At 39.3% G+C, this 15,182-nt stretch overlaps 3 protein-coding genes across 10 annotated transcripts in view; 1 reads left to right on the top strand and 2 right to left on the bottom strand.

Annotated features, from left to right (window-relative positions):
- The window catches only part of STXBP4 (syntaxin binding protein 4), a 167,007-nt gene extending 160,163 nt beyond the window's left edge, over positions 1 to 6,844 (bottom strand). For 2 of the 5 annotated variants that reach the window (XM_059149747.1, XM_059149751.1), the window contains exon 1: positions 6,712 to 6,844. The gene's annotated coding sequence lies outside the window, so the exon portion shown is untranslated. Of the gene's footprint in view, positions 1 to 1,816; positions 1,955 to 6,711 lie in introns of all 5 variants that reach the window. The other 3 variants (XM_059149748.1, XM_059149750.1, XM_059149749.1) reach the window with 3 other exon arrangements.
- Positions 6,845 to 6,875: 31 nt separating this feature from the next.
- On the top strand, positions 6,876 to 14,964 carry LOC131816775 (cytochrome c oxidase assembly protein COX11, mitochondrial). The gene is made up of 4 exons (XM_059149757.1): positions 6,876 to 7,238; positions 10,471 to 10,626; positions 12,265 to 12,390; positions 13,029 to 14,964. Exons 1-4 carry the CDS (start codon positions 6,876 to 6,878, stop codon positions 13,209 to 13,211), a joined length of 828 nt encoding a protein of 275 aa, XP_059005740.1. The 3' UTR covers positions 13,212 to 14,964.
- The window catches only part of TOM1L1 (target of myb1 like 1 membrane trafficking protein), a 55,648-nt gene continuing 53,200 nt past the window's right edge, over positions 12,735 to 15,182 (bottom strand). For 3 of the 4 annotated variants that reach the window (XM_059149755.1, XM_059149753.1, XM_059149756.1), the window contains one exon: positions 12,735 to 14,660. The gene's annotated coding sequence lies outside the window, so the exon portion shown is untranslated. The remainder of the gene's footprint in view (positions 14,661 to 15,182) is intronic. The other variant, XM_059149754.1, reaches the window with a different exon arrangement.

Below are 15,182 nucleotides of genomic sequence, written 5' to 3'. Positions count from 1 at the left end.
TCAGCCACATGGTTTATTACATAATTATTGGATTTTTTTTTTTGACAATCTTAATGATAAAAGCTGGGGCGCCTGGGTGGCTCAGTTGGTTAAGCAACCGCCTTCGGCTCAGGTCATGGTCCCTGAGTCCTGGGATCGAGTCCCGCATCAGGCTCCCAGCTCCATGGGGAGTCTGCTTCTCCCTCTGACCTTCTCGCCTCTCATGCTCTCTCTCACTGTCTCTCAAATAAATAAATAAAAATCTTAAAAAAAAAAAAGAATTTGTTAATGATAAAAGCGGGATCTTAAGGTCTTAAGTCTGATGGGGCTGAACATTTGTTTTTATGTTTTAAGAACCATTTATATTTATACTTTTCTCGTCTAGGTATTTTAATCTTTTGTTGTTTATTTAATGCCTTTAAAACATCTATTATTTACATCAAGGTATCTAACAAGCTGCATAGTTAAGGAACTCTAATGCCATTTAGTTGTTTTTCTAAAGTGAAAATGAACCAGAAGTAAAGGGAAGAAACACAAGGTGTGGCAACAAAGAAGGACAGAAATGTGGACTTACTACTAAACCCAAGCAGTCCCTTCATCATCATCATCATCATCATCACCAGCACCACCACCACCACCCGGGGCATGGAGCCTGCTGAAGATTCTCTCTCTTTCTCTGTCCCTCCCCCACGGTCTCTATCCCCCCTCTCTTGGAGGATGGATGGAAGGAAGGAAGGGAGGGAGGAAGGAAGGAAATTAGTTCTTTCTGGTTCTGTCTCCTTTAATGTCATTTTCTTTTTACGTCATTTTCTTCTTTTATCTCCATTTGCTAAAGTATCAGCAAATTTTGCAAGGTGAAAGAGAAAATACCATAGATCTGGTATGTACCAGAGAAAACTGGCTATGTCCTTTAAATAATTTCTCATAATTATTCCTTTGTAAGCAAACTGGCAAGCAGTAAAAATAAATAAAAGACACTTTTTCCCTGCTATAGTTTAGAAAGAAGTAAGTCTTATAGAAAAGAACTCGCAGTACCAACAGTGTGTAATGTTAATTTCCTCCCTCATTAACCATTTCTAGAATTCTCTTTGCTAGTAGTTGGTTATATATACACAAGGGCATTGCATTAGGAAGAGCTGTAGTTTAGAAGTTAAGATATCCAGATTTGAGTTCTATTTCTGCCGTCCACTAACCAAGGAACTCACTAAACGACCCCGCTCCCCAGTTTCGCTATATGTAGAATGACAAGATCATTCATAAAGTGATCTTTAAAGGTTCTTCTTTGGTTCTATGAATCAAAAATCTGATTCCTGGCTTACTAAACTACAAGCACCTCAATAGTTTTTCAGGGGAGGACTTTCTTTTTAAAATGTGCATGCACCTCTAAGACCAGTCTTATCCGTGAATGGGATAGGGCAGCTGGCAGTCAGGTCATTTGGAAGGAACTGGAGGGAAGGAAAAAAAAAAAGGAGTTGGATAGTAAAATTTTACATTAAGGTAATTTCAAGAGAAGAGGAGAGAATGATGGTGCTGGTTATCTAATAAATATTCTGTTTGGATTCTGGGACAGATAAGTTGGAAATGCTTGTATATATAGATTAACTGTCATTACTATTAAAACAATTGAATAGTTCTTATAAAGTTAGACCTATAGATTCAGCATTATACTTGAAGAGACAAAACAAAGTGTTTAGAAACTGTGGCAACCTTATCACAGCAGAGATTCTTTGAGATAGCGTTAGTATGTAAATAATTCCAGGGCTATATGATCAGGAACAGCTTCCTTTCCTGGGCTAGACTTGATTGATCTTTGAAAAATTTCATGAAAGTGGGGCACCTGGGTGGCTCAGTGGGTTGGGCCTCTGCCTTCAGCTTGGGTCATGGTCTCGGGGTCCTGGGATTGAGCCCCGCATCAGGCTCTCTGCTCAGCGGGGAGCCTGCTTCCCCCTCTCTCTCTGCCTGCTGTGATCTCTCTCTGTGTGACAAAAAAATAAATAAAATCGTTTTTAAAAATTACATGAAAGTTTTAGAAAATCAAGATATAAAAGATCAAAGGCTTATTTTACTATCTCCTTTATTTTGTACCCAAAGACAATATTCTGCTAATGAACTTTTTTTCTTCCAAGAATCTAAGCAAAAAACAAGACAAAACAAAACAAAAAACTAAGCAGTTCAGGAATGCTGCTCATTTGCCCTGGGGGTGGACACACAGCAACAGCCTGTAACACACCCACAGCCCTGTGGGAAACACTGGAAAACTGCTTGAAAGGAGGAGTCCTAAACTCAGGGGCTCTTCATCAGAGCAAGAGCTCACTGTTCTCGGAAGTTTCCCTACACTAGCAAACAACCTTCGGCTTGCTTTCACTGGTGCAGTCGTCCCCCAAACATTTTACTCAGTACAACCATGTGCACTATGCTGAGTGCTCGTGATAATATGGTGTACCAGAAAAGGTCCCTGCTCTTATGGCATCTACATTCTAGTGTTGAGAGAAAAAATACTAAAAAAGGAAACAACAAAACAAGCTGGATTTCAGATACACAAATGTGACTAGACAGAGAAGGGCTGATTTAGGATTGGGTAGTGGTGTCCCAGCTGAGATCCAAATGATAGGTCAGCCAGGAGAAAAACTGAGGAACAAAGTGTCCAAGGAAGAGAAAAGGTCTCAAGGAAGCAAAATAGGTTTTGGGTGTTTACACACAAAAAGAAGTGTGGCTGGAACATGGTGAATGTGGGGAGAGAGAAATAGTAGATAAAATTCAGGAAGCAGGCAGGGTCTAACTGACCTAGGCTCTTATGGGCCATGGTAAGGAGCCTGGATTTTGTTTGATGTTATTTCATATACCCTGACTCAGGACACCTGAGTTTGCCTTTTGCCTTATCTCTTACCTTTCACTTCCTGAGATTCAGCTCTCTGCTTTTGTATTTTCCCTAGTTTTCCGCTTCTGCTGTTTAACTCTGCTCATCTCAGGAAGGCTGACATGGCTTTATCCTGAATTATGTTAAAATCTCATTCTGGGGATGCCTGGGTGGCTCAGTGGGTTAAAGCCTCTGCCTTTGTTTCAGGGTCCTGGGATTGAGCCCCGCATTGGGCTCTCTGCTCAGCGGGGAGGCTACTCCCCCCCCCCCCCCACACCATCTCTGTCTCTGACTGCCTCTCTGCCTACTTGTGATCTCTGTCAAATAAATAAATAAAATATTTTATAAAAAAAATAAAAAATTTTAAAATGTCATTCCCGCTATTTGGGCCAAAGGCCCCTTTTAAAAGGAGGCTCTTATGTGACTGCACAGGTCACCTATCCACAAAGCTGGTCCTCATCTTAATAAATATTTTTTTAAAAATGCCTTCTATGGATGGATGATTTCTGCTCTCATTTCACCTGATCTATCAAATATATAAACTTTTCCAAGATCTTTTAAATAGAGTAGCTCCTCAAACATGTGGCTTAAAGGAAGCTGCCAGGAAATAAGAAACTAGGACATCAAGACTTACTGAGACAACTTCATGATGTCACTGCAATCGCTAAAAACTGTGATGATCCAGCTTATTCTCAAACAAACTATAACTCACTTGTTCTTACTACTTATTGAGAGGCATAATTCTTCCTCTTATAGGTATAAGGACATTATTATATAGAAGCCAAATAAGAGTTGTTAGTACTTTTGGAATAACTGCTAGGTGGTTCACATTGCCAAGTGGATCTAGTTTTATTAGGCAAATAGCTAAGAAATGCAGCTATGTGACTAACACATTAAGATTTAACTAGAAATTTCCTTAGTTTATAATACACATTACAAATACTAAAAAATGTAAATACAAACCACATTTTTAACATGATACATCTTTATAATCTTTAAGTTTTCATAAAGCCTGAGAACCAATAATCAGATAAGAGAATGTGTGACTATCAGGGGGCTTGAGTGGCTCAGCCAGTAAGAATCTACCTTCCGCTCAGGTCATGATTCTGGAGTCTCAGGATGGAGTCCTGCATGGGGCTTCAGCTTAGCAGGGAAACTGCTTCTCCCTCTACCCTCCCCATCTTGTGCTTTCTCGCTCACTCTCTCTCACATAAATAAATAAAATCTTTAAAAATATATTTAAAAAAAAAAGAAGAAAATGTGTGACTATCAAATGGTTTCTCTTTCCCCCCCATTTTTCCCACCTTCACCCATTTTGCTCACCTCCAGCCCCCCAAATGGTTTGTATAACAACCAATTTTACCTATTATGTAAAACTGGACATGATCATAGCTAATTAGGAAGGGTTCACAATGTTTAGTTACTTACTGCTAAAGAATGATATAAATTAAAGGTGCCAAGTCTGAAATGTCAGTCCAGCCTCTCATATTTTAAGTTTGTAATCAACATCTCTACCTGCAGAACAGGGTTGTACTAACCTTGCCCTGAGGTGCTCCTATTCCATTCACGGTAGAACTCATTACTTAGCATTAGTTATCATAATGATTTATGCAATTTCGCAAGCATACTCAGACTCAAGAGAATTATAGCCAATACCATTTTACTGCTATCAAGATTACCTTGGAAACGAATAGTTTCATTTGTAATTACAAAACAAAATAAAGGATGCCAAGACACAGACACTATTACTGATACATTTATACCACTACCTGATGCTACATGGAAGGTGTGCCTGGAGGAAAAAAATGGTTAAGGGAATGTATTGTTGGTTTTAGTGACATTAATGTTTGCATCAGGTCTGAGTCTATGCTGTTAAGAAACTCAATATATGATAGGTCTTGTCCTGAAAAAGCTGACAATCTGGTATAAGAACTAAGGTAAGTATAGATGAAAAGATTTTCAAACATAAAACAATACAAATAAATCTGCAGAATCATAGCATCTTGGTGTTTGTGCCACAGCAGGAATGAGTCAGAAAATACCTGGATCTTAGTGGCTTTGCAATTTTCTGGCCCTGTGACTACAAGTTAATCAATTACTCATACTCACTCAAGGTGACCACCATTACTCACCTTAACTGCCTCCTAACTGCTCTATTTCCATTTTTACCCCCTCCCTTTAATGGATTCTCCACAGCATAACCAAGGTCTTTTTTTAAAAAGTGTGAATCAGGGGCACCTAGGTGGTCCAGTGGGTTAAAGCCTCTGCCTTCGGCTCAGTTCATGATCCCAGTGTCCTGGGATCGAGCCCCACAACGGGCTCTTTGCTGAGCAGGAAGCCTGCTTCCGCTCCTTCTCTCTCTGCCTGCCTCTCTGCCTGCTTGTGATCTCTGTTTGTCAAATAAATAAATAAAAATCTTAAAAAAATGTGAATCAGATCATATCACTTGTATGCTTCAACCTAAACTCTGTAGTAATTCAAACCCTTGGACATGGCTTATAAAAGACTCTGTATTATCTGGCCCCTAATAATACCTTTTTGACCTTATTTCCTACTACTTTCTTCCCAGCTCACTATGCTAGGAACACAGAGGCCTCATTTGTTCTGCAGTGCTACTAGCTCTTACTTGCCTCTGGGCCTCTGCACAGCTTGGAACTGTCATTGTGCAAGTAGGCTCCTTATCATGATTCAGGACTAGGCTCAAATGTCACATTTTCAGAAAGACTTCACTACCTCTTCTCATTATTATTCTCAATCACACTATCCTCTTCTATTGTCTCACTGTACTGATTGTTATCTGAAATTTCCTCATTTATATATCTGTTACTTGATTATCTCCAGCGTCCCCCAGGAGGAAGTACACTTCAGAAGAGAAGTGGCTGTGTTTGCCTTTCTCTGTGCTGTAGTCCCAGCAGCTTGAGCAAGGTCTGGGCCATAGAAAAGTGCAATAAATAAACTGTTTTTTTTTTTTTAATTAAATTAATGTTATTTATGAATGCTTCAGGCTTTGCATCTCCTCACCTGTAAAAAAAGGGGATAATTATACCTGCACCACTCATTAGAAATAGAGTCTAACATTTACTAAATTTTTACTATATCTCAAGGAGAGTGAAAAATCACTTTATATGCATATTCTCATACTATTTCCATTTTACTAATAAGGTCGCCACTTCTTACAGAGGTGAAATAACTGGCCTAAGGACACAAGGTGATAGTGGGACGCGGGCATGACCCCAGAGCTGAACCTCAGAATGTGGGCTTTTCTCCACTCTTTGATAGTTTCTAGAAGGATGTTTCCTTCCATTACAGCAAAAGAGGCTGTGCCGTCTGCTCCCCTGGGGTCCTACTTTGTTTGTCCTGTGCGTCAAGCGGAGAAAGGTATTACATCCCCCAAAGGGTTCTTTCCCAAGATGAATATCCCCATTTCTTTCAATCCTTCCTTAAAGCATCTTCATGCCTTGGTCATTGTCCTCTGGACAAACTCGTTTGACAACGTCTCTCTGCTCCAGAACTGGTTATTTTAACTGAACAAATGGTTAAGGGGCATCAGCGACGAGGCAGCCGATTCCCAGCGGCTGAGATAATGCAGATGTGCGAGTGTAGTTGTGCGCTGTGGTGAACACAGGCAGGCTTCCTGGAGGAGGTGATCCCTGAGCTCAAGTCCAGGGCAGTAAGCCGCTAGCGGTAGGAGGCTGAGGGCCGCTAGGTCGAAACAAAAGATGGTGCAGTGAGTTTAAGACGACCTGGGACACAAGCTCAAAGGATGATGTGTTTGCACCTCGCGGAGCGCATGGCGTTTTCCTAAAAGTAACTTTGAAAAGCACCGGAGGGAAGCAAAGTGGGAGGAACAGTCATGGAGCAAAACGCGAACTTACCCTTAATCTGGTAACCCGGCCTCCGTAGCCCGACTGCCAGCGCCACCACCTGAGGAGTCCTGTAGCCCGAGCAGCGGCAAGCTCCTCCCAGTTGTCGCGAGACTGGCCAGGCATCGCGAGATCTGGCTTCTCGTCTCCGATGCCAGGAGCTCTCTCTGGGCGCTATGGGAGGACTCTGGCGTGGGGCATGGAGGCGCGTTACCTTCTGTGGCTGGCGCTGGAGTCACCCTGGGTCCCCGACCAAGGTTGCCGAGAGCGCAGAATCGTTTCTCAGGCTGGGAAGGAGTGGGACAGGAAGTGCTGAGAGGGGGCTGAGGCGGCTTGGGACATGGAGGCGCCCGAACCCGGGCCCAGACCTGGCCCTGCAGCCGCCACGGCGGCCAAAGAGCACGAACCCTTTCACACGCGCGCAGGAGGAGGACTGGCGGCGTCGGAACAAGACGGTCCTCACGTACGTCGCCGCCGCCGCCGTGGGCATGGTGGGGGCGTCGTACGCCGCCGTGCCCCTTTATCGGCTCTATTGCCAGGTAGGGGGCGGTGCTGCCTCCTGGGTGCTGTCAGAGGCGGGGGGTGCGGAGGTCCCTAGGCAGCGATCGCTCCTCCGTGTCGTGTGGAAGGGCCTGAAGTTGGCCACCAGAGGGGAAACAGGCTTTAAAAAGTACTTTCCCGGGCTTACCGGAAGTGGTTCGTGGTAAAGCTACAAGTAGAACCCAAGCCCCTGTAGCGGTCGTGCTTACCCCAACCCCACTGGAGTGGAATTCCCTATCTCCGAGCTGCGTCCGCAGCTACTGAAGACGTCCGCAGCCTTATACTTGGCTCTCCACCAATCGGCCTTACCCTTTGGCTGCTCACACACGTGTTCTTTTATAAAATGTGAGTTACTGGAGTACCTTCCTTCCGTGCACCATATATGGTTTCTGTGCGATGGTTAACCCTGGAAGTGGGAGTATGCTTGTCAGTCGGGCTTAAGCTGGAAGTACTTTTAATCCCTACAAAGGCATGAGTTGGGCGTTTGGGGCTTCCCTCCAGTGTTGATACAGAAGTGTAATCTCCTTACCCAGGGCCCCCTTTTAGATCAGAAACCCTAATTCAGTTCGTCAGGTGTGGTCCCCCAGAGAACCAGCGTCCCATCATCACCTGGGGGCTTGAGTGCACATTACTAAGTCAAGCTCCAGAGCTACTGCATCAGAAACTCTGCGAGAGGGGCCCGGCAATCTGTGCTTTAAATAAGTCGCCTAGCTGTGTTTGATGCAGACTAGGATTTGAGAACCATAAACAAAGGCAAACTTTACTACGTATTTCACATATATTCTTAAGAATTAAGGGATTAATTAATAGTTTGCTGTTTTGGCTAGGCATAGGTTCACTAGTGGAGCTGCTTTAATAAATGTGTTTTGGGGCTCCCTCACCCCAGAGATTCTGATTAGGTCTGGGAAGGGGCCAGGAATTTCTGTTTAAGAAACAAAAGTGAGAGCTACATTCATGTCATTCACTAAGTGTTTGATAGTGGTTCTCCCAACTTTGTTGGGGGGGGGGGGGGTTCATCCAGAGAACTTTTAAAAATCCTGACACCCAGGTCACGTCCCTAACCGGTTAAATCAGAATGTCTCCCAGAAGGAGTCCGGCATTTGTAACTCTCTAAAGATTCCTCAGGTTTCCCAGTGTGTGGCAGAGTTTGGGAATCACTGCTTAACTGCCTGTATTGTTAATGCCTCGCTTACTTCTCTTCTCCTTTTGGACATGAACGTGCTATTTTCCATAATGACTAAAAACAGCAGAAGTCTAAAGGACTTTTCAGTCTCCTAATATTAGTATTTATGGGGTATGCAGTAGCTTAATTTGGGAGGATGAGTATAGAATGTGAATTAGTTTTAATCAGAGGGCACTCTGGACCTAGCATGGATCCCCAAACTGGCAGTTAGTTAAATCGTAAAACTGAATCCAAAATAGCAAGTATAAATCTCCACAAACCATGAGGGGAGAAAGGGGTCAGTTTTATTTTCAGGGAATATTTAGTAACATCTGAAGACATTTTTGGTTGTCATAACTTGGGAGGTGAGCAGGGAAGGTCCTACTGATGTCCTAGTGCGTAGAGGCTATGGATGCTGCTGAATGTTCAATACTGCACAGAACAGACACTTCCCCCGCCTCCCCCACCAAAAAAACCCAGAAAAACCCAAAGAATTATCCAACCTGAAATGCCCTTAGTGCCAAAGTTGAGAAACCCCGGGTTTCACACTTAAGTGAATGACAGTATTTTGTGCATGTGTGTGCAGATGCAGAGCAGGATAGTAAAAATTGTAATTTGTAATCCTAAACTTAAATCAAGTTGGACTTTACACGGTGACATTTCCTAAAGAGCCTTTTTTTTTTTTTACTTTTGGAGTCACAGAACTTTAGAGCCAAAAATAAGGAGTTATATAAAGTTTAATACAGTGACCACACATTTAATGAATATGGAAGATATAGCCCCCCAAAGTAAGATTTATTCAGTTCTTGGAGCTAGTTAGTAGCAGAAGTAGACTAGAGCCCAGGACATATTTTTCATTGCCCTTTTCTGTTCTTAAGTTATCTAATTACCAAATTTGCAAATTTGAAGAATCTATATGCAAAGACTGTCAGAATACATTAAGGAATCTTTATTCAAGTGACTCAAATTCTTCAGGAGTTACGTCTTAAAACTTAAGCACTATATATATGTTTATAAAAAATAAAAAATTTAAAAAAAAACAAACTTAAGCACTATAGCTCTCTTGGGCAGAAGAATTTACTTATCAAACAGGATAAAGGCTTACCCTATCAGCTTTCAGGTTTATAATGTAATGCAATAATGTTGTAGGGCAGTTGAGTGCAGTTAGTTGACTTGTGTAATACATGGAAGATAGTAATACTATATTTTGCTGGGAGTCTTCCCCTAGCCTCAAATTTGGTATTTTTTTCCTAGTATAGTAACAGATTAATTATCCGGAGACCAGAATTCTGGCAACCTCAAGCATCAGAAGAATGATGACCCTGGAAGTAAGGATTTTTCTTTTTAAACATCTCTGATGATAAGGAGATAATTAATGGCAATGAAGATAGGCAAGAAATGTCAGACACAGATTATTCTGTTGTCTTGTGATTTATTCAGTTGCCAAAGGGATCAGTTTTTCTGATTAACCAATGATATTTATAAAAGCTATACTATACAAAGTACAGAAAAAAATTACAAAAACATTTACCAACATGGAAAAATACTTATGATGCTTGAGAAAAGCAGAATACAAAAGTGAAACTACAAACTAATCTATGTTATTAAAATCATGATATGGAAAAGAATGATAGGACTATGGGTAATAGAATTAGTTTCATTGAAATGATAGGGCCGTGGGTAGTTTTTTACTTCTGTTAATGATTAGTAGTGTATATGAAGCACTAGCAATACGTAGAAGTATGTTTACTGGAAAGTTAAGCTAAAATTCTGAGCTATATATTATTGGTGGGGAGTCTGCTTTCTCTCAAATGACTCATTTTTTTACTATGTCCAATAACCAAGTGATTACTGAAAAAATAAAGTGACTAACAAATAGAGGCCCTTGACACCCCAAAGGTGGTCAAGCCATTGACACATTAACAGGTAGTGGCCAGTGACAGTATATAAACTGGGCTTCTACTAGATTACTAAATTGTTTTTAAAATTTGTTTTTATCCAATAAACATCACCTGAAAGTATTATTTGACATATTACCCTGTAATATTCTTAATATCTTTAATACCTAGACTACTGGTCTTGGAGGATCAGCAGTAGCAGGTCATGCATCAGACCAGATTGAAAACATGGTGCCTGTTAAGGATCGAATTATTAAAGTCACCTTTAATGCAGATGTGCATGCAAGTCTCCAGTGGAATTTTAGACCGCAGCAAACAGAAATATATGTAAGTGACTATAAGTAGTTATTAAGATTATTTTTTTCATTTTAAAATTTATCGTTACTTAAACTGTTTAACAATTTAGGGAACACTTATGTAAACTTAATCTCAAAATACTAAGACTCCATTAATGTAATTGTTTTATTCTCACAGACTACTTTTGACAGTGCCCTATACAATGTAACAGTATACTGTATGATACTGTAGTAAAAGTCAGTTTGGAATGATGGAAAATGTCATTTGTTCTTATTAGAGTCATATTAAGAATTCACTCTCTTTGCTATGTGGTTAACTTTCCCTCAGGTATAGATAAGGGGGAAGGTTGAAAATCATTGATTACTATGAAAAGTAGTTTACTGATTTATATAAAAAATATGCCTGTATCAAAAAAAATTGAGAAACTTTGAAGTAATCATATTAGTCGTGTTCTACTTCAGAAAAGCTATACCTTAAAAGTTTCCTAAAATCTTGACTAACTGGAATCCTAGAGGATTTAACTGAAATTATTTCATGAACTGAGGAATAGTCAGAAATGCTTCATTATGACCCTTACTGGAAAACCTTTATAAATATTGGTGTCTCCCCAGGTTAGTAAACATTACTGAATCTCTTCAATGATTGAAGGTTTTATAGGTTATGATCTTTAATATTCTAATCACATAGTAGTGTTTAAGATATTAGTGGCTGAATTGGTATAAATGACAGAATCTTTTGGAAATCCATTTTTTAAAAGCCTTGCAAGTTTTAAAAATGTGTTCTCTCAAAAAGAGTATTCATGCTTTTTGGTTAAATAAAAGTTCTATTCAGTCAGTTTTATTCTGGTTATAAGCTTAATTTGCTATAGTTGGTAACTTAGTGTATTTGGTATCAGTGTTAAGAAATCAGGTTTGGGGGTCCTGGGTGGCTCAGTGGGTTAAAAAGCCTCTGCCTTTGCTCAGGTCATGACCCCAGGTACCTGGGATCTAGCCCCATATCAGGCTCTCTGCTCAGCAGGGAGCCTGCTTCCTCCTCTCTCTGCCTACTTGTGATCTCTCTCTGTCAAATAAATAAATAAAATCTTTTAAAAAAAAAAAAAAAGAGGGGCACCTGGGTGGCTCAGTGGGTTAAGCCTCTGCCTTTGGCTCAGGTCATGATCTCAGGGTCCTGGGATCGAGCCCCGCATCAGGCTCTCTGCTCAGCAGAGAGCCTGCTTCTCTCTCTCTCTCTCTCTCTCTCTCTCTCTCTGCCTGCCTCTCTGCCTGCTTGTGATCTCTGTCAAATAAATAAATAAAATCTTTAGAAAAAAGAAAGAAAAGAAATCAGGTTTGGGCTGTGATAGGCTTGACTGTCCTTGAACATTTTAAGTAATTTAATTTGCAGATTATTACTTGAAGACCTGAGATATACAAAAGGACAAAGCACAATTAATAATGAATAGGAAACTGGTTCCACTGACATATGCAAGTAAAAATTGAAAACCAGATATTAAAAAAAAGAAAGATATTCATGGGTAGTATTCACAATTTATTTTGCTGATCCTCAATATTAGTTTAGATAAAGTATTGTGGTATGATGGATAGGAAAAATAATATGACTAATTCAATATAAGGGAAAGGAGGAGCTGTGAGATTTGAAATATTGATAATGTGTATTTCCTTAAAACAGGTAGTGCCAGGAGAGACTGCACTGGCGTTTTATAAAGCTAAGAATCCTACAGACAAACCAGTAGTTGGAATTTCTACATACAATGTTGTACCATTTGAAGCTGGACAGTATTTCAATAAAATACAGGTACAGCTTATATATGCAAACTTTAGTATTAAACTTACTGCAGTGTTTAGTAGAAACTAATTTCCGAAAATTCATTTCTTCTAAACGTTAAACTTTTTTCCCATTGCTTAAACAGGTATGCAGAGGTTGAGATGAAACAAATTTTAATTTCTTTAAAATTAGAAGAGGAACAGGGTGCCTGGGTGGCTCAGTCAGTTAAGTGTTGGAGTCTTGATTTTGGTTCAGGTTATGATCTCAGGGTCATGGGATCAAGCCTGGCAGTGGGCTCAGTGCTCAGCTGGGAGTCTGCTCCAGATTCTTCTCCCACTCTCCATTGGCACCCCCAACACCAATTTTGTTGAGTCTCTTTTTTTTTTTTTTTTTTGAAATTTTTAAGATTTTATTTATGAGTGAGAGCGCGTGTGTGCATGCTCAAAAGTCGAGGGGAAGGGCAGAGGGAGAAGTAGACTCCCTGCTGAGCAGGGGGGAGCCCATTGAGTCTCAATTTAAAGCAAAAATCAAAAATACTGTCATTTCGTCTCAGAACTTAGATAATATTTATTTTTCTTATAATATTGCTCACTAAAGCCAAAAAATGGACCATTATTAATATTTCTATTCTAAAAGAAATTAAAGAAATATCTTTCTATAACTTCTAGTGCTTCTGTTTTGAGGAACAAAGGCTTAATCCACAAGAAGAAGTTGATATGCCAGTGTTTTTCTACATTGATCCTGAATTTGCTGAAGATCCAAGAATGGTGAATGTTGATCTCATCACTCTTTCCTACACTTTTTTTGAAGCAAAGGAGGGACAGCAGTTGCCAGTTCCAGGCTATAATTGAAGTCAGCACCTAAGTCCTGCTTCAGATTTGTGATTTTTGAAAAATCATGTATCTACTCTTCTCAGGGGAGAAATATCCTACAGTAATGTGAAGCTATTTTAAATATTATTTAATGCTGTATTTTTTTTTCTCAACTAATTTACTCTACTTAAAATTGAACGGTTTCTATCATAAGGAATCCACATGCCTATTTGAATGTATGACTATTCAAAGCCATAGAGTAATACAAGTAATACTAAAAGTAATATTGATAAGTAATAATAAGAGAAACTCCTGTTTCTTAAATATGTAGGCATGGACTTGATGGTTCAGATTAATTCTATTTGCTCCCCTTACAGATTATTAGCCCTTCATACTTGTAGCAGTGAATATTTTTGTTATTCCTAGGGTTATCTATTTTAGGCTCCAGGTCTTCTGCCCATTTTTATTATTTCTAAAATAGTCGGGTTACTACTTTTTTCTTTTATTGTGAATAGTCACTACTTTAAAAGCTCACGATGGAAGAAGAATCACTGAGCCCTAACAGCTTGCCTAGAGGTAACATACTGACTTCAGATTTGACTGTTTGTCCTTTAGGCCCTAGGGCTATTTTATATTCTGAGATTTTGGCATCATGAAATGAAATAAAATGCACAAATATATTAACTAGGATCATAGCATTTCCTTTGATAGTTCAAGTCCCTGAATGTTATAAGTGTGGAATTGTGAAGACTCATATCAGAAGTTCTATGAATAAACTCTGTTTAAAAAAAAAAAAAGACGTATTGTTTTAATAGGAATCTGTCATTGTAATTTATGACATAAATGAATGCACAATTTATTCTAAATATTTTCTAGTAGTGTTTGTTCCAAATAGAGGTCATCCAGTATTACAAAGAATTGTATTTAAAGGCAACTTCAATAAAGAGTCCAGTGACCTTTTCAAGGTATCTGAAATGTAAACTACAATCATGAAGGCTTTTACAAGTTATAATTCTAAACAAGTATTATTTATAAAAAGTACAAATTGACTTTTACATTCAACTTAGTTAAATGAAGGCACTCAATAGTCTTCATAATTATTTTGTAATAAAATAATCTTCATCTACTCTTATCACAGCTGTGTGAGGATTTCTTTTCTAAAAGTAGGAAGCCCTGTGAAACTGAAGCTGCTGTCATTAAACTAGTTGGCCTCAGTACAATGGATTTTTCTTCTATTGAAGTTTTAAGTGAATATATGATACAACCAAGTTCTTTTGAGATAAAGTTTAAACTGTGGTCTGGAAGCATAAATATTCCTGTGGAATTCTTACTCTTCTGTGAAGCTTCATTACTGCAGAGGAGAAATGTTCCACTAAGCTTCTGATGTACTGGTAGGTCTTGTCTTCTGGGCCTCAAAGTTTCACAGGGTCTACCTTTTAGAGAATTGGCACCTTTAATGTAGTTAGTGAGCTGGTCATCCGCCTTCCCCTAGAATAGAAAGAATATAGCCGCCCTTCAACCTTTCCTTTTCTTTCCCCATTCCTACATAACAAGAGAGTTACAATCTAATGCAGAAAGGTAGGCATGTACTACTTCAATGGGGGTAGGTGTGAAGGGAATAAATAAGGTTAATGGGTTACTGATGGCCATGCATTCATTAGTAAATAAAATAGGATGACTGATATAACAAATAGGAAGAATCCAGGCCTATCTGGATGAGTAATGAGTGGGTTTCACCAGTTAGTAGATACTAACTATGTAAAAAACAAAGGTCTATTTCAGTGCTTAAGAAGTTTCTATTGATCATTATTTTTGTTAGCATTAATATTTCTGTACCATAAACCAACTTCTACATTCCAAAGATTCATTATTTTTAGTAACAAGCTCACAAAAATTGTATTTCATTATAATTTGAGTGATTAGGAGAAACTTTTGTACTAAGATTTCACTCAAAGTGTCAGACTCAGATGGCCTTTATAAAATGTAAATACTGAAGAAAAGGGACAATTA

Source organism: Mustela lutreola, chromosome 15, assembly GCF_030435805.1.
Source record: "Mustela lutreola isolate mMusLut2 chromosome 15, mMusLut2.pri, whole genome shotgun sequence".
NCBI lineage: Eukaryota > Metazoa > Chordata > Mammalia > Carnivora > Mustelidae > Mustela > Mustela lutreola.
Note: the sequence above shows the minus strand (reverse complement) of the source record. Positions and strands in the feature narration are given on the sequence as shown.

Excerpts from the sequence above, each read along its gene's own strand:
- LOC131816775 (XM_059149757.1), top strand. The coding sequence starts at position 6,876 with ATGGGAGGACTCTGGCGTGGGGCATGGAGGCGCGTTACCTTCTGTGGC. Across the intron at positions 7,239-10,470 it reads TTTATCGGCTCTATTGCCAG|ACTACTGGTCTTGGAGGATC; the intron begins GTAGGGGGCGGT and ends TTTAATACCTAG. Across the intron at positions 12,391-13,028 it reads AGTATTTCAATAAAATACAG|TGCTTCTGTTTTGAGGAACA; the intron begins GTACAGCTTATA and ends TATAACTTCTAG.